The sequence below is a fragment of the Zootoca vivipara genome, chromosome 12, assembly GCF_963506605.1.
Source record: "Zootoca vivipara chromosome 12, rZooViv1.1, whole genome shotgun sequence".
NCBI lineage: Eukaryota > Metazoa > Chordata > Lepidosauria > Squamata > Lacertidae > Zootoca > Zootoca vivipara.
This window is the reverse complement of record NC_083287.1, coordinates 50987698-51013124: the sequence shown is the minus strand read 5'-3', so window position 1 is coordinate 51013124 and position 25427 is coordinate 50987698. Positions and strand designations below refer to the sequence as shown.

Sequence of the window (25427 nt, the reverse complement as noted above, 5' to 3'; positions counted from 1 at the left end):
CTCCTCCCCAGCAACCAAGTACTGCCAAGGGACAAAGGCGGGAACGAAGCGTGACGGACACCCTAGCAAGCCAATGCTCGGCAAGGTATCCATCCCCACCTCGCCCACTCACCAATCAGCGCCGCCCAGCCCCACAGGGGCGGGGTTCCTTCACGGCTCGTTCGAGACGAGCGAAGACGAAGAATGCGCCTTCCGCCATCTTGGGTGCGGCGCCCATCGCCTCAGCTTCCTTTCCGCACTCGTGGTACAACCGAGAACGCCGGGCGAGAGAACGGGAGTAGGTGGGCACGCTCGTGGAGTATATACATATATTAGAAAAGACCCCACACACAACCCGAAATCATGCCCTTGTTTCATACTATACTGTAAGCTTCTGTCAGCCCGACAACTCAAGCGGACGCCACGCTCAAGATGGCGTCGGCGTCCTCTCCACCTCGTGGGGGAGACGCGCGCCGTGCGGGGTGACGTCACCGCGCGCTTCTGGGCATGGGCAGGTGGGAAGAGCAGGCTAAGTTTGGCCCCTGTTAGGAGGAGGGAAGCGGGAGCAGGAGGCAGGCTGCTGTGCGTGGGAAAACTCAAGGCAGGCTCCAGTCTCCTTCTTCTCCCTCCCCCCTTCTCTCCCCACTTCCCTGCCTTTGGGGGCCAGGCCTGCCAGCCCAGCCTCCCCCTTTTTTTGCCTGCTGCTGTGCTGGGGGAAGCAGCTCTTGGTGCCATGGCTGCTGAAGACTCCAGCTCCCTGCCCTGGTCCATCAACAAGGATGATTACGAGCTGCAGGAGGTGATTGGTGAGTGGGGCCGGGCACTTGGGGGGTGGGAAGGACGAGGAGGCTGGGGGTGCTGCTCCCTCCCCTGCTCTCTCCAGCTAGGCCTGGCGTGGCCAAAATGCAAGGAAGAGCAGGATGGCTCTTTCTTTTTCTTTTTGTAGGGGGGCTGCACTTTTGCACCGTGTGTGTGCGTGCGTGCGTGCCTAGGAGTTGCTCTCCTCCCTCTCCCTCTCTCTCTCTCTGTGTTGGGTCTCCCGTGTGCAGCATATAATCCTGCCTTTCAGCTGGAGGAGAGGAGCACAAGGGGGTGTGCCTCTCCCTGGCATTTTCGCGTGTGCACTTGGGAGTGCGTAGGTCTGGAAAGGGCTGGCCTCTACAGGTCTGTGTCGGTGCATCTGACACTTATTTCTGCTCCGCTCTGAAATCTTGGGCCAAAGGGCCCAGATGGGTGACAGTGACTTTTTTGTGTTGGCAGGGTGGCCTCCCTTGTGAAACGGAGTCCTCTGCCCCTGGGAGCACTGCAAGCACTTCTGAGCCAAGCATTGTGGGCACCTTATATGTAGTACTTGCAGAGTGGAAATTATATCTGTGACGTGTGTGTGTGTGTGTGTGTGTGTGTGTGTGTGTGTATATATATATATGTTGATGTATATATTGTATGCCATACCTTGACCCCTATCTTAAATGACCTTTTCTGGTTGCAAGTCTTGCCGAGGTCAAAGGGGTTGTGAATAATGCTCTGGATTGCAGCCCAGAAAGAACAAAATTAATGTAGAGAATTGCATGTGTCATGCAACAAAAAGGACAGAGTGGGCATTGTGTGCTTACGGGTGTGTGCAGGTTGTGTATATATGTGGGGGTGTGTGTCCGGCAGCTCCTACGGTAGTGGTGACAGGAAAGCCTCTTTCTTGTAGCTGTGTGGGTGCGTGGTGCTGGGTGGAGGTGCTTTGAAGGTGGGGGCCTTGCATGTGTTGTGCCTGCCGCACGTGTGACCCAGTTCCGGAAAGAATAGTTTTCTGGATGCCTTTTTTTCATTCATCTGGAGGACCGTGTGTGTCTCCCGGGAGCTCATGGTTGGTGTATGTCAGTTGCATTTGGGGAAAGCTTTTGTAGTGGCATTCTTGCTTTTCGAAGTATTGTAGAGCTTGCTGCTTCTTAGCTAGGTGGGAGAGCCATGCTTTCTCATGCGAAGTCGGGGCTAAGGTGTTTGTGCATGTGTGAACATGTGTGCCCTGAGCTGCTTGGCTGTGATAGATGTATGAGATTTTGTGGAATTTGGAGTGTGCTGAAGTGATTACCGTGGACCTGAGAGATCAGTGCTAAAATCTCTACTCAGCCTTGAAGTTCAGTGGCTAACGCTGGGCCAGTCACCATCTCTTAGCCTAACCTACGGTACCTCACAGGGTTGTTGTGATTATAAAAGGGGGAGAGCAGATCCATATATGCCTCCTTGAGTTCCTTGGTGGAAAGCTGGGATATGAACGTAATAAATAAACCTGTGCCTGATTTGGAGGTGAAGGAGCACTTGAGTTGAGTGTTCTCATGCATAATACAATCGTATGCACCCCATTTTGTACACAATTAAAGGACCTGGATCTTATTTTGCAGGCACACAGCTATAGTTTCATGCTACCAGTTCAGTACTCTTACTCCTACATGTGTGTGTTCCTGTACAAAGCTCTACAGATGGTATCTGTTGCCGTTAGTGCCGTGAGCTTTCGCGGGATCTCTGTCTTCTCCAAGGGGAATGGTGTGTTGTGACTTTGTTCTGGGTTGTAGGTCTCTGCAGGCCTGCAGCTACTCTCCCTGTTAATGATGCTTGAGGGATGAGGTGGTTTGAATACCTGTGGTTTGAAAGCTCTGGGTGTGTGGCTGTGCTATCATTTAAGGTTTTTGTAACTGGATCCTTGCTCTCTGCCAAACTTTCTCTTGCTAGAGATGTGGAAATACAGTGTGCACAATAGATTTTTCATTTTTTTATATTTCCTCTTTGCATCTTTAGTTTGCTGTAACAGACGCTCTCGCTCTCGCATTTCAGCGCTCGGAGGTGCATCTGTAAAGCTCAGGAAGAGGTCAAAACTCTTGAGGAGGTGCTAGCTGCTGGAGATTTGGGGGTCTGTTGCATTGTTAAATTCATTGTGGGCTTGCAAAGTAAGCATTTAGTGTTGCTGCAGCCTTGCAAATTCATAATATATTGCTGAAACAGTGTTTGTCACCCTTCATCCTGACACCTACTCTTGTGTGGTGACTCCTCTTCCCCCCCCCTTGGGGTGTGAGTTCATTGGGAGGACATCAGTGTTTGTGACCTTGGAATGGAGAGTTGGTGCCCAAAGCTAAAGGAAGCCTTAGTCCCAAGTCCAATGAAGTTTGCTATGTATTTGTGACACCTCTGTACTTCTCATCAACCATGTCCTCTGGTTTTATCAAAATCAGCATAATATCAGTCTAAAAAAGTGACTGGACACAAAGCAATCTATCTATCTATCTATCTATCTATCTATCTATCTATCTATATCTATATATGTATATATGTATCCTGAAGCCCAGCATGGATTAGTGCCAATGATCTGAAATGTCCCCTCCTCAAAACTATATAATTAAAAGTTATGGGATTTTATTTTTTAAAAAAACCAAATGTTTAGTTGGCACTGGAAAGACCATAACAGACATATCAGATGAGCCTCTCTAGGAAAAATACGGTAATATGCAACTGGGGTGCCAACACTGTAAAAGTCCCTCCTGGTGACCTCTCACCTTGACTCATTAGGATGGGAACCTGGAGAAGCCCCTCTGCTGAAGATCTATTCTTAAGGGCCAGAGAGGGATACCTGACTGGAAGTGATCCAAGCTGGTCACAAGCTGTTGAGGGCTTTAAGGGTGCTTTGAATTGGGCTTGGAAAGCAGGGGTGTGGGTTTTCCAGAAAGCTGTGAATTGTAAAATTCTATGAATTTTTAATCAACATTTTCAGTTTGCATTGGAAAATGCTACAATGCCCACAAGAGTGATCTGATGCAACGTATTTGTTCCACTTGCGTTGTTTCCAAAAGCTGAACTTTTCTGAAACTGCCCTGCTTGCCTAATTTTTTAATTTGCAGTTGGCATCTCTTCTTTGTTACAAACGAACATATAAGATGGAATTTTCCCCGTGAGATTTTTCCGTCCCATATCCCTGACCGGAAGCCAGTGCAGGTCACGGAGCCTGGTGTGATGTGATCATACCTGCCAGCCCCCATTACGATAACCCTGGTGCCCCACACTCTAGGCCTGTTGAAGTTTCCAGACCATTTTCAAAGGCATCTCCATGCATATCGTTGTGTTGCTGTAATAACCCCACTTGGAGGTTACCAGAACCTCATTAACCATTGTAAGGCTATCTCTGCCCAACTAAAGTTGTAGTTAGCCTGTCTGCCAAAACTGATAAAAGTGCCTGTGCTGAATCTAAGAGCACACCCCCAGTTGTCAAACCTCCTCCTTTGGATGGACGGAGCAGAATGCTAACCATTAAATGAGCAGATGAACCACCCACTAGTTCCGCTTCTTGAGATCAACTTGGCAAAGGCTGCACTAACAGGCTCCATTCATTGGCTCCCATTCATTCCATTTCCATGCCAAAGCTGTGGTTCAGAACACCCACTGAGTTACCTGGGTTAGATGAAAAGGAGATATAGAGCTGGGTGTCACCCGCATATTGGTGACACACCAGCCCCCACCCCTCAATGACCTCTCCCAGTGGTTTCATGTAGGTGTTAGATAGCCCGGGGGATAAAACGGAGCCCTGTTGAACTCCATGGCATAATTGAGATAGGTCAGGGCAATAGCCCCCCCGAGTAATAATTCATTGAATCAACCATCCAAGTGAGAGCAGCATCATTGCCATGTAGGGCCTCTAGACCCCAAGCCAGGCAACAAGTAACCAGACAGATACTGTGATTGATGGTATCAAAAGCCATTGAGAGGTCCAAGAGAATCAGCAGGCACTTTGGTGATACTGGGAGATCTCTGGGAAAGATGCAGCAGGGTGAAGTATGGGGATGGTAGCTGATTATAGGGCCAAGAGGAAATAGACAAGGTGATGGCGATGAATGGTGCTGCAAGAGGGTGCATGCAAAAATCCAGTATAATGTGAAGGCAGGATAGATGGGAAGTGAAGACAATGGAAGGCCCACGAGAGCAGTGTGTAGTAAGCACATTAGGCTCGTGAGCATGGGTAGCCAACAGTGCTCTCCAGATATTGTTGGATTGCAACTCTTATGATTCCTGGCCATTGTTGGCTGAGGTTGGTGGGAGCTGGAGTCTTTCAACATCTGAGGAGTATTCTGTTGACTATTCTTGTCCTAGAATGGCTTTCCAGGAAAGGCCAGGCATGGAACCACCCTCATTGAGAGAGTCTTCATCCATGGTAGTGTTGGAGGCCTTTACATTTCTTGGAGGTAGCTTGAGGACAGATTGGGCATGCCAAGCCCACCAATTGGTTTGTTTGGCTATGGTAGCTGCTGTCATGCATCAAACAGGCCAAACCCTACGCCAAAGGATAAATGGACATAAATCTGACATCAGGAACCATAAGACAGAGAAACCAGTAGGAGAACACTTCAATCTCCCAGGACATTCTATACAAGATCTCAAAGCAGCTGTTTTATTACAGAGAAATTTCAGGAACAGACTGGAAAGAGAAGTTTCTGAATTGGAACTCATTACCAAGCTTAAAACCATGGAGCCACCTGGGATGAATAAAGACATCAGATTCTTATCTCATTATGCATGATCAAGCTTTCTTTAGCGCCTCAGCCCTTGCTTCCCCCCCCCCCCAGGACTAATTGCAGTCATCAGCAGTCATTAACAGCCATCTACAGGTTTACCACTCCCATCAGCCCATCACCCATTCCCACCCAACCCCACCACCCTCTGTATATATATATAAGGGTCTGACACTTCTGTTTCAAGTGTATCTGAAGAAGTGTGCATGCACACGAAAGCTCATACCAAAATAAAAACTTAGTTGGTCTTTAAGGTGCTACTGAATGAATTTTTTTATTTAACCCCACACAAGTTAACTGTCCCGTTTTCATCATTCAGAAAAAGCTCCCATGTGCATTGTTGCTGAGCGTTGGGGTGTCAGCTCTGGCAGGCTCTCATAAGCAGACGAGTCACTTAAAGGTCAAACTCCACCACTGAGACCGTTGCTCTGCTATCTGTCTGTCCTGTTCCTCAGGTGATGGTCTGGAGTTTGCATGTGTGTGCCTGCTGTCCAATCCATGCTGTTTATTTTTAGTGGAGGCAGCAGCAGGTGAATAGGGCTGGTGCCCTTTGTCTGGCTTCTCCAGCAATCTCAAGTAACATGACTCATTTAAGAGGTGGGGTGAGGTGGGGGTGGGGGGAGGAAGAGGAAGAGGAAAAAGAACCCATCGGTTCAAATTTTAGAAGAAGGGAAAAGAGCACTTAAATGTTCCTTTTCCAGCAGCTTTCATTCCCAGATCCATGTTGGACAGTTGCACTATGTCTGTGAGTTACGGTAGGTTGAGAAAACTTGTGAGCCAGAGATTCCGTTCTTAAACATGGGCAAGATGCTGCTCTTCTGGAAATTGCTTTTGATCAAATCCTGTCCATATTGTAATAGGGGAGTAGGAGCACAAACCTGCTAAAGAGGTCTGCTTCTGTTTAAGCATAGTTACGGTCTCTGACATGAATGTTGCAAGCTTGCACAGATATCTTCACAGTATGAAAAGGGAGCAAGTCCCCTGGAGCCAATGTCTGATGCAAAGATGCTGAGCTTTATGATGCCATCATTGGTTAGGGAAGGCGTACAATGTGATGCCATGTTCTGCTTCTCCCCTGCCTGCAAGGAGGATCGGATGAAGTGGACCGGGAGGCAGGGAGACCGGGAGACCCTGAGTGAGATTGAATGGCTTGGCTCCTTCAGCTAAGTACTACTGAAGAGGCCTCGGCTGGTGGTAGCTTGCATGTCCCATGTAATATGTAGTTTGGTCGTAAGTTGGGTCCTATTTCCTTTAGTTTTCTTTGATTTTATTCGTGTAGCTGAAGCCATTACAAAACAAGATGCACAAAACAAAGCAAAATGTACTATTACCCAGTTAAAATTGTGATTAAAACTGGGCATTCTGTCAAATAGAAAATTGCTCCACTGAAGAATTTGACTTGTCATCCCCACAAATGTCCCTCCTTAAAAATGCTGCTCTAAAGGCAAAGCAGACTGCCTTTTCAGAAGTGTGTCCCCTAAAAAAAGTTAATCAAGTGCCCCGTTGGTCTTTTAGCTGATAGATTTAAATATTTGGACAAGCCTGCTCTTGTTGTTGTTTAGTCATGTCCGACTCTTCGTGACCCCATGGACCAGAGCACGCCAGGCACCCCTGTCTTCCACTGCCTCCCGCAGTTTGGTCAGACTCATGTTGGTAGCTTCGAGAACACTGTCCAACCATCTCGTCCTCTGCCGTCCCCTTCTCCTTGTGCCCTCCATATTTCCCAACATCAGGGTCTTTTCCAGGGAGTCTTCTCTTCTCATGAGGTGGCCAAAGTATTGGAGCCTCAGCTTCATGATCTGTCCTTCCAGTGAGCACTCAGGGCTGATTTCCTTAAGAATGGATAGGTTTGATCTTCTTGCAGTCCATGGGACTCTCAAGAGTCTCCTCCAGCACCATAATTCAAAAGCATCAATTCTTCGGCGATCAGCCTTCTTTATGGTCCAGCTCTCACTTCCATACATGACTACTGGGAAAACCATAGCTTTAACTATACGGACCTTTGTAGGCAAGGTGATGAAGCCTGCTCTTAGGTCCTTGTAAATGGGTCAGACAAATAAGTAGCTAGGTAAATTTTCAGGCATATTCCCCCCCCCTGCCCCCACGAACATGCTCTGTCCCCATACAGAATCCAGCGAAGTGCATAGGTTGGAATCGCAGAGATGTAGAAACATTTCTCCATTTAAACATTTGCCATGTTGGTTACATAGTGGGGATAAGGAGTCTGAATCGGGACTGATTATTTTGATGTGTCTTTGCCGTTTTTTATGTAATGAAGGTTAATGAAATAATTAGTAGGGGGAGAATCATATTAATTTATTTCTCCTGTAGACTATCTCCCTTGCAACTGGCTGCTGGTATTCAAAGATTGGTTCAGGATTTTGGACTGCGTGTTAAAACACATGTTGACAACTGGACGAGAAGAATGGGCTTGTTCTTATTTTTGTCCTTCTTTCCTTCTCCCCCTCCCCTCTTGACCCTCAAATTCCTGAAAGCACTGAAATACTCAACCATTGCAAGCTGTGACTAAAAGCTCTGCAAAGAACTTGTGTAATTCATAGGAGGAAAGGGGAGAGGTCATGCATGAGATAGGTGAGATAGGGCAGGAAAAATTCCCAGGTCTTTTTCATGGAAAAAAAATTCATTTTGTAAATTTGTTAGCAACAATGAATGGATGCTAATTGAAAATATTACACAAGCCTGGCAGTTCCAAATGGTTTTGCTTTGTTTAATAAATGCAAGTACGGTGGTACCTCTACTTACGAATAACTCTACTTACGAATGTTTCTACTTACGAATGGAGCTCCATCCGCCATCTTGGATGCGGTTTAGATAGGATTTTTTCTACTTACAAAATTTTAGATAGGGTTGCTTCAACTTACGAATTTTTTCTCCCAATGCAGTCCTATGGGATTCTACTTACAATTTTTTTCGACTTACGAATGTGCATTCGGAACGCATTAAATTCGTAAGTAGAGGTACCACTGTACAAAATAACCTGGCTGAATTGGATAACACTCTAAGGCAAGTGGTTCTCAAAGGGTGTGGCAGGAGACAGTGTTAGAAACTCAGATTTTTTGTTTTCCAATGTATTTCTTATCAATAAAAAACTCAGTGTGGCAGAAGCAATCTTTTGTTCTGTATCTCAGAGAAAATGGCTTGAGAACCACAGTTCTAGAAATTACCAGTTTTGCCATTGAGAATTTTCTAGGAAACCCACAATCCTGGGTGTTCTGTTTCTTTTCCCCTCCATTGTCTTTGTGTTATGCTCAGTTATAGGGGGAAGAAAACCACTTTCACTCTACCCACTCACAACTTCCTGCCCCTTTCCATCCTTGTCCTGCAGCTTGTATATCTAACTGCCAATAGTTGGGGGGGGACTCTTTGAGTTGACTCGTAATCTGGTGAACTGGGTTCGCTTCCCCATTCCCCCACATGCAGCTGCTGGGTGACCTTGGGCTAGTCACACTTCTCTGAAGTCTCTCAGCCTCACTCACCTCACAGAGTGTTTGTTGTGGGGGAGGAAGGGAAAGGAAAATGTTAGCCGCTTTGAGACTCCTTCGGGTAGTGATAAAGCGGGATATCAAGTCCAAACTCTTCTCCTTCTTCATATTGGAGTTCTTTGTGAAAGGCCTGAAACCTTGCACCAGTATGCGAATGGCGAATCGGCCACCTTTAAGTTGGCAAACAGCTAATGCTGCTGTTCCAAATCACATTGATACAAAACACTATTAACCTCCCCCTTTTTTTGGTTAAAAAAACACTTCCTCATGCTGTTTCTTTGCCTGAAAACCACCCACGAAAATCTCTTGAGTTACTCTAGTGGGCATTGTGCCATCCTGCCACCGCTGTTTGCTGAATGCTTTAGAGAGAGAGAGAGAGAGAGAGAGAGAGGAAATCCCCTTGTGAAATGTCCTTGCTTTATCTAGGGCCCAAAAGAGGGGAAAAAATCTATTACTCAGCACGGTCTGATTCATTCCATTTACAAGGTACGCATTATATCTGTGTCATGATCTGGGATTAGCCTGGAGTGACTAACAGCTGCAGCTTCTCTGTGGACTTAGATCGGAGATCCTCTGCATGTGGAGACAGCAGCTGTTGGTGGAGGCAAAGATCACAGCCTGGGTTGGGTCTATTCCTTTCCCTGTATGGTTTAGTGCAGGAGGTCAGCAAACCTTTTCAGCAGGGGGCCGGTACACTGTCCCTCAGACCTTGTGGGGGGGCCGGACTATATTTTTTTGCGGGGGGGGGAGGAGAGGAACGAATTCCTATGCCCCACAAATAACCCAGAGATGCATTTTAAATAAAAGGGCACATTCTACTCATGTAAAAACACGCTGATTCCCGGGCCGTCCGTGGGCCGAATTGAGAAGGCCATTGGGCTGGATCTGGCCCCCGGGTCTTAGTTTGCCTACCCATGGTTTAGTGAATGCATTTGGGCAGTGTGCAACACACACACACACGTCAGTGAGTGCAGAATGCAATATTGGGCTCAAAAGATTTTTTTTTTTTACTGTTGTCAAGGTGGAAGCATACATGATTTTGTTCAGCCAGTGTTAGAAACTCAAATATATAAGTTAGGCGCCAAATGGCTCCTTAAAGCAAGGTTGCAGTTGCCAAAACGGAATGTCTAGTTGCCATTTTGGACAAGGTAGCTCTGAAGTCTTATTTTTCAAATTGTGCGCTGACTGTGATCGGTGATCAGTTTAACATCTGGCTAGTTAAGAGGACAACTTTGAGAACTTCAAGAACTTTGAGAACTTCAAGAGGAAAAGTCACTTGATCCAGGGACAGTCTGCATATATATTTGCCTATTGTGACCTGCTTTTCTTAATGGTGACACAGACCATAACGTAAGAATATTCTTCACAATATATTGGATAATATGAGCAGGCCAGTGGGGTAAGTGGAGACAAGCTACAACAATTATCTATAACATTGTTCACTGCTCCTGCTCAAGCTTCACAGAAAAAGCATTTTGATCCCTAAAATTCATTCCACGTGTTCAGATACAATATAGCTGATAGAATTTTGCAGGATGTGATATTAGTGTGTGAAAACAGTCAAGATCCAATGATTGCCAGGCACGTACCGCCAGATGGCAGAGATGTCAAGTTGTAAGTGGCCGATAGCCCTTTGGGGTAGATTAGGTTCATTGGCCTAAGGTCACCCAATGAATCTTCGCAGTTGAGGTAGGATTCGAATCTTGATCTCCCCATAGTACTACTTTCATGATAACAAACTGAGCACGGACAGTGTCTGATACAGGGAGAAAATAATTTTGACTTTCTTAGGTCAGGTGCCTTCAGAACCGCTTACCGTATATTCCGGCGTATAAGACGACTGGGCGTATAAGATGACCCCCAACTTTTCCAGTTAAAATATAGAGTTTGGGATATACTCGCCATATAAGAAATACGACCCGGCATATAAGACAACCCCCGACTTTTGAGAAGATTTTCCTGGGTTAAAAAGTAGTCTTATACGCAGGAATATAAAGTAACCCTTTACTGAATGGCCTGGCTGTTGCACTTGAGTAGCAGCACGGAGTGATACCAACTTTGACGACTTTAGAAAGTTATTGTTTGTGCAGATCAAAGACCTGAATTTTTAACTTCCTTAAAAACAATAGCAGCAAGAACTTGTTAAAATTCTGCAAGTTTCCTTGACCTTTGCAAAGAAATAGCTAGGCAGAAATGCACAAAATAATTGGAAGTGTAGAACACATTATAATAAATTTGCAGAATTTAAGTTTACATCACAGGTAGCAGAATTATTACTTTGCTTTGGCACTTGAAACTTGTAAGCACAGCTCTGGATATGCAACACTGCATTTTAGTTGTGTTCAGATTTCTCCTTTGTGGTGAAGTCAGGGCTGCTTTGCTTTAAGGTTTCCAGAATCGGGGCTGAATGAAGCATTGCAAGGGAAGGAAGCAGGGTTCCTGAGCTGCTCTGGTGCAAGCCAGAATAGCCAGACCAGCTGTAGCCTGAGGCGGAACTGTCTTGCCTGTGAGTGGAGCTGGGAGGGACCTTTTTAGCTAGTGCACCACCTCAACCTTATTGATGCTTTGCCTATGGAGTGCCTTGCAGTCCGAAGGATGCCAGTTGCTGGAGCAGCAGAGACTTTTCACGCTTTAGCCCCAAGAAAATTGCAAGGATTTTATGATCTGGCATTCTTTTGTTTGCTTTCTTGAAATCAAGACAGCTATTTGTGCCAATTAAAAGGACATAAAGCATTAACTTTTTTTTTTAATTCAGTGGCTAACAATCTTCAGCTACTGTCATGAGATTTGTGGCTTTATGTTGCTTAATCTTATTTGATCAAGGCTTGTTTCCTTCAGTTACTTAATGAGTAAGATTTGCCTCTTGATGTAGCAGCTTAAAGACCAGGTGTGTGTATTCTATGTGCTGCATCTCTAACTGGATGATCTGTGCATATGCATTTCAGCATTCTCCATGTAGTAATTTCCCTTCTTTCAATGTCCTTACAGAAGATATCTGCTGTAAATAGACAAAAGAATGTCAATTTGCACCAGCCTTACGTTCCTCACGGTGGCCGGCCAGGTGCACCTGGGAAGTCCAGAACCAGGATATGAAAGCAATAACCTCCTCTGTTTGCTCCCCAGCTCCCAGTATTTAAGAGGTACACTGCTTTTGAGCCAGGAGGTTTTGCTTAATCATCACGGCCAGTAGCTACTGTGCTCCCATGTACGTTTTCATCTTCTTCTTTTCTCAAAGCCATCCATTTTTTTTGTGGCCCTCGCCACAAAGTACCTTCTTTGTTTTGTTTCTTAGGAACAGTTTGTTAAGGCTTTCCATATCAAAGAAATACAGACAACAAAAACCCGGGACGTATACACCTATCACCCGGTTACAGCAAACGTAAGACCAAAACAAGCAGACAGCAGAAAATCTCCCACAAATATACAATACATAAACACATGAACAAATAAAGACTGAGTGAAGCAATAAAAGGAGCTGTCTTTTATGTAATTAACTAGCCAAGCATAACAAGAAGGGAAAATAATAAACTCAGCCAGCCTGTAATAATAAAGCAGTACGAGTTGATGGAGGAAGCCAATCACCCTCTTTGACCAAAAAATATCTAATAAAACAAAACCATTTCACATAAGACTTTTTCACCCTGTGGACTCTTCCTTTCCCTCAATTGACAAGTTTTACATAAGGGCCACCAACCAAATATGAGAATACCACTCCCGTATCAAATTTGCTGTTACTAATCTCAAATATTGTGCTACCACTATACAGGCTGCAATTACAAAGGGAAATGATAATAAAAGTAAAGACGGAAACCAATAAACCCTTATCACCACATAGTTGAGAAGGTTTCACTCCCTATATGCTAACAGAAGCCTCACTGTCTGCTGAGTGATTCTGCCACGGTGGATGATGCTTACCAGATTGCCCCTGCCTACGTATTTCACACTCTCGCAGAATTCTTCCTTGTCATACTGTTGCTGCCTTTGTATTAATGGATTTTGAATTGAGTTTGTGTGGTTGGCCTGCATTCCCTCTACCAAGAATCGAAGCACACTCATTCATGTTTTGTAAAGGTAAAGGTAAAGGGACCCCTGACCATTAGGTCCAGTCGTGACCGACTCTGGGGTTGCGCGCTCATCTCGCATTATTGGCCGAGGGAGCCGGCGTATAGCTTCCAGGTCATGTGGCCAGTATGACAAAGCCGCTTCTGGCAAACCAGAGCAGCACATGGAAATGCCGTTTACCTTCCCGCTGTAGCGGTTCCTATTTATCTACTTGCATTTTGACATGCTTTCGAACTGCTAGGTTGGCAGGAGCTGGGACCGAGCAACGGGAGCTCACCCCGTCACAGGGATTCGAACCGCCGACCTTCTGATCAGCAAGCCCTAGGCTCAGTGTTTTGTACAACATATCAAATTGGCCACCATGTTTGGTTGAGATTCTCACTCATCAGCTTGTGCCAGAAATATAAGAAGCCTTACTCTATAGCTAAAGCCAGCAGGCTTATGCCTTCAAGTCCAAGATTCCATTGTTATTGCATCCATTTATATGCAGTCTCAGTTTTGCCATGGAACCAAATATGACATGGGGTTCCCAGGTAGTCACTCAACCAGGTGCTGTATCAAAACACAGGCTTGCTTAGCTTCAGTGTGGCCATTGCTTCATGTTCCTTTAGACCAGGCACCCCCCAAACTTTGGCCCTCCACATGTTTTGGACTACAATTCCCATCTTCCCCGACCACTGGTCTTGTTAGCTAGGGATCATAGGAGTTGATCTAGACCGATCTAGAACCTAAGGAGAGCCCTGGTAGACAGTCTAGAGGCTGATCTAGTCCAATATCCCATCCTTACAGTGGCCAACCAGGACCCTATGGGAAGCCCACAAGCTAAATACACATTTGTTAGCCTTTAAGGTGCCACAGGGCCTTGCTTTCGGCCAAAATGCAATGATTCTCTTGTTGATCACTCCCACAAAATGATCTTTTTTGCCCCAGTGGTCCTCTCCCACTTTTGTGTAGAGCATTGTGTCAAAACCCAATGTAGGTGCGCCTGAACAGCGGATTGATACCTGGCAATCATCCCTGGGCCTGTGCATGGTGGACTTTGTGTGTCCTATTGATACATTGAAGGGACCCAGGTGGCGCTGTGGTTAAACCACTGAGCCTAGGGCTTGCTGATCAGAAGGTTGGCGGTTCGAATCCCTGTGATGGGGTGAGCTCCCGTTGCTTGGTCCCAGCTCCTGCCAACCTAGCAGTTCGGAGGCACGTCAAAATGCAAGTAGATAAATAGGAACCACTACAGCGGGAAGGTAAATGGAGTTTCCATGTGCTGCTCTGGTTTGCCAGAAGCAGCTTTGTCATGCTGGCCACATGACCTGGAAGCTATACGCCGGCTCCCTCGGCCAATAATGCGAGATGAGCGCACAACCCCAGAGTCGGTCATGACTGGACCTAATGGTCAGGGGTCCCTTTACCTTTACATTTGTCCACAAAGTCCATTGATACATTAAGCCTGTAGCATCAGGGCGGAGCAGCATGTTGGGTAGTTGGGAAGCAGTGCATAAGTCCTGGGCATGTGGAGAAGGGAGGTGGGTACCGTATGTTTAGCCTGGAGAATAGAAGACTGAAAGATGATATCGTAGCCATCTTCAAATGTCTACAGGGCTGTCACATGGAAAATGGAACAAGTTTGTTTTCTGCTGCTCCAGAAGTAGGACCTGAAGCAATGGATTCAAATAACAAGAAAGGGGGTTCCAACTACAGTGGTACCTTGGTACTCAAACAACTTGGAACCCAAACACTGCAAACCCGGAAATAAGTGTTCTGGTTTGCAAACATTTTTTGGAAGCTGAACATGCTCCATTTGAGTGTTAAACTTCCAATTTGAGTGCCACACTTCCGTTTTGGGTGTTACGCTGAGGTCTGTCTATTTTTTCCATTTATTTTCCATTTTTGTTTTTGTGGCTCTTTTGTTTTTGTTTCTGTGACTGTGTGGAACCCAGTCCAGCTACCGATTAATTGATTGAATGTGTGACTGCAGTATATTGTTTATTGCCTTCATTTTATGGACCAATAGTATTGTTAGATAGCAAAATTCATGTTGCTGTTATAGGGGTTGTTTTTAAAAGTCTGGAACGGATTAGTCCATTTTGCATTACTTGCTATGGGAAAGCGTGCCTTGGTTTTGGAACGCTTTGGTTTTGGAACGGACTTTCGGAACGGATTAAGTTTGAGAACCAAGGTACCACTGTACAGAACTTTCTGACAGTAGGAGCCGTTCGACGGTGGGACAGGCTCCATCAGAAGGCCACGGGCCCTCCTTTTTGGAGGTTTCCAAGCAGAGGTTCGATGGCCATCTGTCAGAGATTATTTAGCTGTGATTCCTGAATTGGAGGGGGATGGATCTTTGGGTCTCTTCTGACTCTGTTGTTTTTGTTGTTCTTTAGTCATTTAGTCGTGTCCAACTCTTTGTGACCCCATAGACCAGAGCACGCCAGGCACTCCTGTCTTCCACTGCCTCCCGCAGTTTGGTCAAACTCATGTTCATAGCTTCGAGAACACTGTCCAACCATCTCATTCTCTGTCGTCCCCTTCTCCTAGTGCCCTCCATCTTTCCCAACATCAGGGTCTTTTCCAGGGAGTCTTCTCTTCTCATGAGGTGGCCAAAGTATTGGAGCCTCAGCTTCAGGATCTGTCCTTCCAGTGAGCACTCAGGGCTGATTTCCTTAAGAATGGATAGGTTTGGTCTTCTTGCAGTCCATGGGACTCTCAAGAGTCTCCTCCAGCACCATAATTCAAACGCATCAATTCTTTGGCGATCAGCCTTCTTTATGGTCCAGCTCTCACTTCCATACATCACTACTGGGAAAACCATAGCTTTAACTATACAGGCCTTTGTCGGCATACTTCTGACTCTACATACTTTGTCGGCATACTTCTGACTCTACAATTCTGTTATTCTATTATTAATTTTCTCTTGCTGTGGGGGAGCCATCGGGTAAGAGCATCATTTGAATCAGGCCTAAATTGCTGCAGACTAGCACAGCTATCTCTCTGGAATTAAAGTAGCAGTTGGTAGATGTGAAGAGGAAATGGTTCAGCTCTCTGATCAATTAATCAAATTGAGGCTATTGCACAAGGGAGTACAGAGAAGAACTTCATTGACTGATACTTCAGAAACCTGCACATTAGAAGCGGGAGTTAGTGGAGTAAGCTTGAACTAATATATTACCCCTTTGCTTCTGCTTGTTCTTATTCGATTTAAAGTGAAATATATATTAATATATTTAATATCTGCTATGCAGTGGAAGGGGGTTGCCACCTTTGGAGACTTGTGGAGACAATTCTAGGAGCAGAATTGCCTTTGCTCCATGCAAGTCTTTGCTTATATGTTTCTATGCAATGATATGCAATACGTTCTCCGTTCAAGAAATAGTTATTATATCTGGTGGGTTTATTTAATCTCTCCCTTCCTTGACCTGCTAGGTCATTAATACTTCAACTGATGGTTTAATTTATGTGAAACATGACCAAAATCATTAGGTGTAATTGCATATTTTTTTAAAAAAAGTTATCAGGCATGTGGTTGTGTTTTTTTAAAAAATGAAATAGGATGGAGCAAGGTACTACTAGGGAGGCAGTGCTGAGGAAATTCGGGGTCTCTTTGAGTTTGGAAAGTAAAGCAGGGGACGGAGGTGTAAGGAATGCATGAGTGTAGAGAAAGCAGATAGGGTTTAATTTCTCTCTTCCTCTTATAATACTAGAACTCAGGGCATTCAGTAAAGTTGACTCTAAGCTCTAACATAGCTGATCTTATTTTTCTGTTGTTGTTTCGTCGTTTAGTCGTGTCTGACTCTTCGTGACCCTATGGACCAGAGCACGCCAGGCACTCCTGTCTTGCACTGCCTCCCACAGTTTGGTCAGACTCGTGTTGGTGGCTTCGAGAACACTGTCCAACCATCTCGTCCTCTGTCGTCCCCTTCTCCTAGTGCCCTCCATCTTTCCCAACATCAGGGTCTTTTCCAGGGAGTCTTCTCTTCTCATGAGGTAGCCAAAGTATTGGAGCCTCAGCTTCACGATCTGTCCTTCCATTGAGCACCCAGGGCTGATTTCCTTCAGAGTGGATAGGTTTGATCTTCTTGCAGTCCATGGGACTCTCAAGAGTCTCCTCCAGCACCATAATTCAAAAGCATCAATTCTTCGGCAATCAGCCTTCTTGATGGTCCAGCTCTCACTTCCATACATCACTTCTGGGAAAACCATAGCTTTAACTATAGAACCTTTGTTGGCAAGTTGATGTCTCTGCTTTTTAATGTCTAGGTTTGTCATTGCTTTTCTCCCAAGAAGCAGGCGTCTTTTAATTCTGTGACTGCAGTCACCACCTGCAGTTATGAAGGAGCCCAAGAAAGTAAAATCTCTCACTGCCTCCATTTCTTCCCCTTCTATTTGCCAGGAGGTGATGGGACCAGTGGCCATGATCTTGGTTTTTTTGATGTTGAGCTTCAGACCATATTTTGCGCTCTCCTCTTTCACCCTCATTAAAAGGTTCTTCAATGTATTTGCCTAGTCGGAAGAACCGGGATAACTGGCATTGTTTGGAAGAGAAGAATCCCTAATGAAAAAAAATAACAGGATTGATGTATAACATCTGAATCTAGTAAAGGAAATTAGGCACTAGAACTCTTGCATCATATTTTGAAATACTTGTGTACTAAACCCAAGCATTTTGCAGCTCGTGACAGGCCAGGAAAATTATTAGCTCATATGCTGGCAAATTGGTTTTGGAAAGAGTCAGTCCCCCCCCCCCCCCCGTCAAGAAAAGTACATAATGCACTGGCGATGAGCAATAAAGAAAACTGTGCAATATATGCTAGAGTATTATTTCATAAGCTTCATATTCTGCTTTTCACATGGACCTTACAAAGAGGTTTATTGATGGTCATTGTTACAATAATGTCAAATAGAAAAGACAAATGTTTTTGTTTTTAAACGAAGTTGGTATCTGTTTCTTCTATTCCCTCAGGGCAAAGAGAGCTCTTCCAAAGCTTCTGTGGTGGAAATTGGGGGAGGCAGGAGCTACTCTTGCTTTTTCTCTGTGCTCCTCAGGGCGAGGTGATGTCTATTAAAAAAAGCAGTCATATTAACAGTTTCTTAGGCTGCCTCCGCACCATACATTTAAGGCACAGTTAAAGCGTATCCCCCTCAAAGATTCTTGGGAACTGTAGATCTGTGAGGGGTTCCCAAGATCCTTTGAGGAGGGCTGTAAAGACATGTATCATGTTTACACATCTTAAATAACATGGCTTAAATAACCCATAATTAAGAGTGGAGATTATGGAATCCATTCAGCAAAAATAAAGTAATATTTCTGGCCCTGGTGGTTTTAAACTATGGTTACCATGAAGTGTGTGTTTGATATTTTGAAACTCTACTTAATGGAAGTGGGGTGAGCATAATAGGAAATACGAAGGGAAACTTCTAGAAGAGAGCCTCCCTCAACATGGCGCCATTTGGACGTTGTTGGACTCCAACTGCCCTCAGCCCCAGCCGGCATGGCCAGAGATGGTGGGAATTATAGTTTGACAATATCTGAAGGGTGCCAGGTTGGGGAAGGCTCATGGACAGGAATTTGAATAATACCCACAGTGAAGCTAGGGAAAGAGAGAGGTCATGTGGCGTTTTATTGTCCTGTTTCTCTGAAGTCATGGCTATAAAATGGTGGCAGCCATCTTGGATGGACGGAAGGGCCTTCAGCCTGAGAGATGAAATTTCCACACTTTCAAAAATTAAGGGCAGAGGGATAAATGAGGATTGTAGAGAAGTGGGGAGTGAGTTGAGGGCCAGTCCTGGAAAACATTTACAGAGAAGCATTTTCTCTTTTGCGCGTACGGAAAGCAACTCATTGAGAGAACTAAGGGTTGAGAAATTTTTTCAGGAATTCCTTCCCGCCCCCCAACCCAAATCTTTGCGATTCTGCCAGTCGCATACTGTTAAGAAATAATGTGACTCATATTATTTCTTAACAGTGTGGCACAGTGACACATATGTTGTGACAAGACAGAGGGAGAGATTTGTGTCACAGTCTGTCAGCTGAAATATGGGAACTTTATAAGAGGCTTGCAGTTCTCGTGACCAAACTTGAGGAGAAATTGACATAAAATAACACCCCAGTGTTGATTGACTCCTTGAAAAGTCCACACAGTGTGTAAATACCATTAGTGATAATTGTTGCTTGGGGGGGGGGAGTTGTGGAAGGATTTTATCCTACATCTAAGGAAAAGTATGAGAGATTGGAGAGCCTTGGCAAAATGGTGCAAATTTGTTTAACCTGCTGCTGTGTCTTCAGAATGACATAAAACTTGAAATCCCTGAAGAATATGCTGGGTTTCTGTGGGATTTAGAAACACAATAAGCAGAGTCCTAGTATGTTAACATATTGGAATATGATATAGAATCTGTACGAGGTCCGTCATTAAAAAATGAAAACATCTTAATTTCAGTTGAAAGATACTTTCTCGGTGATACGTCTTGATACGTTGCCATGGTCAAAAATGACGAAATGGTTACGGACTTCAAACCAGGTTTGGACGAGAGATATCACCCAGCCCTATTGGATATATGTAGCCACAGTACAAGTATGTGGAAGGAGTTCTTCTACAAAGTTATTTGGGAATTAGCTTTATCTCATAGTTTGCCCTGAAGTTGCAGGTTTATGATTTTATAAGGTAACCCTCTGAAAAAGTAGATCAGATGACTCCCAGCTGCTTAAATCTCTTTATTGAAAAGAGACATTGGACTTCCGGTCTACCGCCATTGCCGAGCGGCGAGGAAACCTCGAGTTCCGAGGTTCCTGGCGCGAAGGAGGGGGGACCCCCAAAAGAAAGTGGAATGACCTGTGGAACTGGCTGAATCATCTGGGAGACCTCGAGTCCAGGGGGTGGGGTGCTGAATCAGATTTAAATGTATAAATGTTATTAGGCTAGAAGAACCAATATCTGAATTTATGGATAATTTTTGGGAATAAATTATAGGCTAAGGGGTGAAATAGAAGATAGAAGGTTGGGAAAATGATTTATGATTTGGAATAATTGATGAATTATAAGTTTAAGGATAGTTGATGTTTATAGATTAGGAATAGTTGAGAGATAATGATAAAAATGTGTTAAAATGATTAAAGATATAATATGAAAATTGCTTAAGTGGGATTTAAAAATGGACCCAGTGAGGGGGGAATTGAGGAAGTCTACAATGTTAAGTAAAAATGAAAGATGTTTTATGTTTGGTTTTTGTCTTTGTTTTTGTGATTTTTTTTTGTATTTTGTATTGTTTTAAAATGAATAAATATTATTTGAAAGGGAAAAAAGAGAGACATTGGCTCTTAAACTATTGCTTTCGACTAACCCGTCTACCCTCCTGCTGCCTAGCAAGGAACAACATTAGCATTTTTTAGAAGGCAAAATACTCTATTATTTTTTCTCTCTTAGCCCGTTGAGATATGGTCACAAGTTCTTGTTTTACTAATCTGCATCCAGAGGTGTTCATCCAGTCCTGACCGCTACAAATGTAGTTTTACTCTGGAGCAGGTTTGTCAGCCCTTTGCCTGGACAGCTCTTGGCAATTGAGAAGTACCTTCCGACACATTTTTTGAAAGCTGCTGGGGTAGTGGCACACTAGACAATTAAAATATTATTTATAACTGGCCACTTATATTTGGAGAAGGGGCAGTTCAGAGGCAAAGGAGGAATGGGGATACCATTTTGACTACAGCACTTCCTGTTTACCGGTAATAATAAAAATACAGTGGTACCTCGGTTTAAGTACACAATTGTTTCCGGAGGTCTGTACTTAACCTGAAGCGAACTTAACCTGAAGCGAACTTACCCATTGAAAGTAATGGGAAGTGGATAAATCCGTTCTAGACGGGTCCGTGGAGTACTCAACCTGAAGCGCACTTAACCCGAGGTATGACTGTAATAAAAAAGCATTGAGCCACAGTAAGATGAGAAGTGGATACAGTGATTGTAGCGTTTATTATGGCATCTTCCATCAAGACAGCTGCAGGGGATTAAGGAGGAATGGTGTACCATTCTGAGCTGGTCGCTGTGTGCTGGAAATGGGACTGCAGAATTGCTTTCCCTCCCATCCCAGGGAATTAACGCTGAATAGTTTGGGTGCCCTTTAAATTGGCCCAGGAGGGAGCCTGGCCGAAGGGGAAGGAAGGAATATAATTCCTCGTTTTCAAATGGCAAATCTAATTTGAACATGCTAATAGTGCTGCGAGTAAATAAACACACGTGGCAAAAGGCATACAACTCTTGTCACTCACTCACTCACTCACTGCTTTCCTGAGCTGTCAGTAGCAAGGGGGGGCACATCTAGACGGTTATGTGGTGGTGGTGGGGTACCTAGATCATCTCTCAGATCCTAGAGTTCTTAACAGGCATGGATAAAAACAGCTTTAAAGCCAGTGCAACCACTCTCAGTCCTGTGTCCAGAATAAAAATTAGCAAAATAAATGAATAGTTTTCAAGACCTGAGGTTGTGAAAATGATATAAAGGTGGGCTTGGAAGTGTTTTGGGGTGGAGAGGGGAATTACAGCTGCAGAAAGTTCAAGAGGGAGAGAAATATTTTGACGGTTGGGGTGAGGAACACGAAGGACTGTTGCTAGAGGTTTTCCGACTAAAGTTTCTGGACTTTGTGTTTAATTCAGTCATGAGAGCTAGGAACCCCACTCAGGTTCTGAGGACGCCAAATCCTATGTTAGTTTGCATTGGGAGATTTGCGCATTGCATTTCCTCTGTGTTGGGCTCCTTTGCTAAAGTGCCTTGATGGGTGACCATCTGGGAAGTATATAAAAGTCAGGGCTGGTTAGCTTCAGCGGCAAAACTGTTTGCCATGTCAGCTTGGCCTTGTAAAGGGTGAGAGAGAAGACTTTGGGAAGCTTCGTCTCCCCTTTCAAAAAACTGTTCCTTGCCTCACAACAGCTTCCTCCTTGTCTCCTCATTGTGACCTTTCCCTCTTCTTGCTGTTAGCTTTGTGGTTTTGGTATGATGTGTCTGTAGTGATACCTTCAATCTTGTTCTGCCTCCCCTGTGGAATGTTACAATTTAAATTCCATAGCAGCTCAGCCATCCCAGGAATTGCAGCTATGCCTTTATTAACGTTTTTCTTAAGGCAGCCTGGCGATCCGCCTTAAGTTTGGTCTGGAAAATCCATGGTGTGCCACAGTCGCTGCCAAAGTGAGAATTCACTTGTGTGTCTTGTTGCATTATTTTTTTTAAAATACTTTGGAGAAAGTCATCCCTAGCAAGTCTCCTTGTTTGCTCTGCAACCTAATAGTTGCGGGGGGGGGGGGGGGGATATGAATGGATGTAGTGGGGAGCAAGTGAAATATGGAGCCTTGCATTTAAATCAGGCATGGGCCAACTCGGCCCTCCAGATGTTTTGGAACTACAACTCCCATCATCCCTAGCTAACAGGACCAGTGGTCAGGGATGATGGGAATTGTAGTCCCAAAACATCTGGAGGGCCGAGTTGGCCCATGCCTGATTTAAATTTTGACCTGGTAGCCATAGCTGAAAAAGCCATTGCATGTTGACATTTGAGCTGGCCACTGGAGAAGAAATGGAGGGCCCATCAGAGAATTGCAACTGGTTTCTGCAAGAGGAGTTACTGGCAGGCTAGTAATTTATCCTTCTTCTTTTTTTTTTTTTTAAAGGCAGGACTATGGGATTCCTGCAAGTTTGTGGGCAGAATATGCAATTTGAATATGCCAACAGTGTTCAAAAGCAGCACTATTTATGAATGTATTCATACAAAGAAAACCAGTGTGGCTTATTGGCTAAGAGTGTTGGACCAAGACCTGGAAGGGCAGGGTTCTAATCCCCACTCTGTCATGAAGACCTCAGCCTGACCTACCTCACAGGGTTGTTGTGAGGATAAATTGCAGGTAGGGAGAAGCACGCACACCACCTTGAGCTCCTTGGAAGAAAGAAGGGCCATAAATGAAATAAATAAATAAATAGAATTAAAAAATGTAGTATTTCGGACCTCTCCTTGCAAAGAGATGCTAATTCAGCAGCAACCTTAGCAGCTTCTTCCTAACTTTGTATTTTTTTATGTGTTTTCTCTGCCAGGCAGTGGAGCAACAGCAGTGGTCCAAGCAGCCTATTGTAGTCCGAAGAAAGAAAAGGTGGCAATCAAGCGGATCAACCTTGAGAAATGCCAGACCAGCATGGATGAGCTTCTGGTACAAAAATCCCATCTATCTTCTTCCACAATTCATTTTAGGGTCTATAAATCACCGTTGCTCTATGTTGGCGGAGGAGTTCCCCCCTGTGCAGGCAATTTGTTAGACTCTCTGTGACTGTGCTGGGTTTTTGTGTTGTTTTTTTACTTTTGTTTTAAGGAAAAAGTTGAAGACCTCATGACTGTAAGCAACATTTGAAAAACAGTGTTAAAATCTTGTGGTTGCTCTCTCTCTGTGTGTGTGTGTGTAGGTTTCCTGGATTTGTGGGTAGGATTTCACCCTTGGATTGCATAGGAGAAAGTTGTACAGTGGTACCTCGCAAGACGAATGCCCTGCAAGACGAATTTTTCGCAAGACGAATGCGTCTTGCGATCTGATGGTGACTTGCAAGGCGAATTCGTTTTGCGAAAAATTCGTCTTGCAAATCACGGTTTCCCATAGGAATGCATTGAAATTTCAAAAAAAGAAATTTCAATGCATTCCTATGGGAAACCGCGATTCGCAAGACGAATTTTTCGCAAAACGAATTGACCCACGGAACGAATTAAATTCGTCTTGCGAGGCACCATTGTACAATTGCAGGAAACAAAAAGATGGGGGGGGGACACTTGATCAATGGTAGGAAACCATTTTCACGTTGAGGGCCACTTTCCATCGTGAGCAGCCTTATGTTGGCTGTGTGGCATGGGTATGAGTGGCCAGAGGCAAATAAAGGCATGGCAGTGGATGTGGCTCTTACATCCAAACCAGGGCTGGGAGATACCAGGTTTTCAGCATCACAATACAGTCATACCTTGGTTCTCAAACATAATCTGTTCCGGAAGTCCGTTCGACTTCTGAAATGTTTGAAAACCAAGGCGTGGCTTCTGATTGGCGCAGGCAACCCAGAAACAATAGCCGACAGCCGCATCGGACGTTTCACTTCCGAAAAACATTCAAAAACTGGAACAATTCCGGGTTTTTCACGTTCAGGAGCCAAAATGTATGAGTACCAAGACATTTGAGAACCAAGGTACGACTCTATATCACCAGCTAAACATCACAATATACTGATCTGTCACAATGTCTGAAATAAGGATGGAGCCATGCATAGCGCACACACGCAAACCATGATTCGCCATATATTTTCCGGACAAAAAAATTATGAAACTGCTATCATGATATGGACTTCAGACAGGTTTTGAACGATATATTGATATGTCACCCAGCCTTAATCCTAGCCACTAACCCCTACCCCATCTTGGCAAGTAAGAAACATTATCATAATTATTGCAGCCAGGAAAAAGCACTTGAGAGTGTGGAACAGGGCCTGTGAAAGGTTGCAAGGCCAAATGGAGGGGCCTGGAGGGACACATTCCTTCCCCCAGACTGTGAAGTGTTTCCTACACTGCCTCTTGCTCTCAAGGAGTCAGACCACTCAGTTTTGTGAGCTTTAGTTCCACTTCAACTGTGAAGTAAGTTGTTACAGGTCAGATCTGGTTCAGGTGTATACAGGTTTGGGAAGTGATTCGATCCCTTAAAGATGAATTACATTTGCAGTGCCTGTAGAGGTGGTGGTGAGGGCACGATGCCACCGGTGGAAAGGCTGCTGAGAGCAGCTTGCCCCAGAGCCATGCCACCCCCACCCAACCACCCAAAACCTAGAGGCCGAGCCTGTGTGTCTGAATGCCTTTCGCATCCCTTGTACCATTCGGCCCCATCCCCTCCTCCCTTTAGTCCCTTCCTGCTAAAGTAGTCACACATACTGTTGGAACTTGGGCACTTGCCAGCTCGGGGCTCAAAGAACCATTCAGAAAGCTCTGCGGCAGAAAACACAGATAAAACTCCTAATTAAATATTTTAATCTCCAGCTGACCCAGTCCTCCATAACAGCCCCCTATTTCATTGGCTAATGAATGGGGCAGCAATGAATCGCTTCATTTTCTTCTCAAGAGGTCCCAATTAGGTGACCTGATGGGCAGTCGGTCTTTGTTTACCAGGCTTTTCGTTGGGGGAAGGAACCTCTTGCTTTTCTTCCCCTAGTGACTTAAACATAACAAACAAAGTTTTAATATTTCATCCGAGCTGCACCCTGTCAGGGACAGGAAGGTGGGAATTTTCCACCTTCAATAGTTTCTTGCGTCTCTTCTCAGCCATCCAGTCCTCCTCCTGATAAT

General features: G+C 44.7%; 1 protein-coding gene across 2 annotated transcripts in view; it reads left to right on the top strand.

The window, feature by feature from the left end:
• The first annotated feature begins 478 nt into the window (after nucleotides 1-478).
• The window catches only part of OXSR1 (oxidative stress responsive kinase 1), a 90068-nt gene continuing 65119 nt past the window's right edge, over nucleotides 479-25427 (top strand). Inside the window, exons 1-2 of one of the 2 annotated variants that reach the window (XM_035128996.2) lie at nucleotides 479-785; nucleotides 23159-23271. In XM_035128996.2, the coding sequence (XP_034984887.2) occupies nucleotides 713-785; nucleotides 23159-23271 (186 nt within the window). In that variant the 5' untranslated portion in view covers nucleotides 479-712. Of the gene's footprint in view, nucleotides 786-23158; nucleotides 23272-25427 lie in introns of those variants that run through there. The other variant, XM_060280927.1, reaches the window with a different exon arrangement.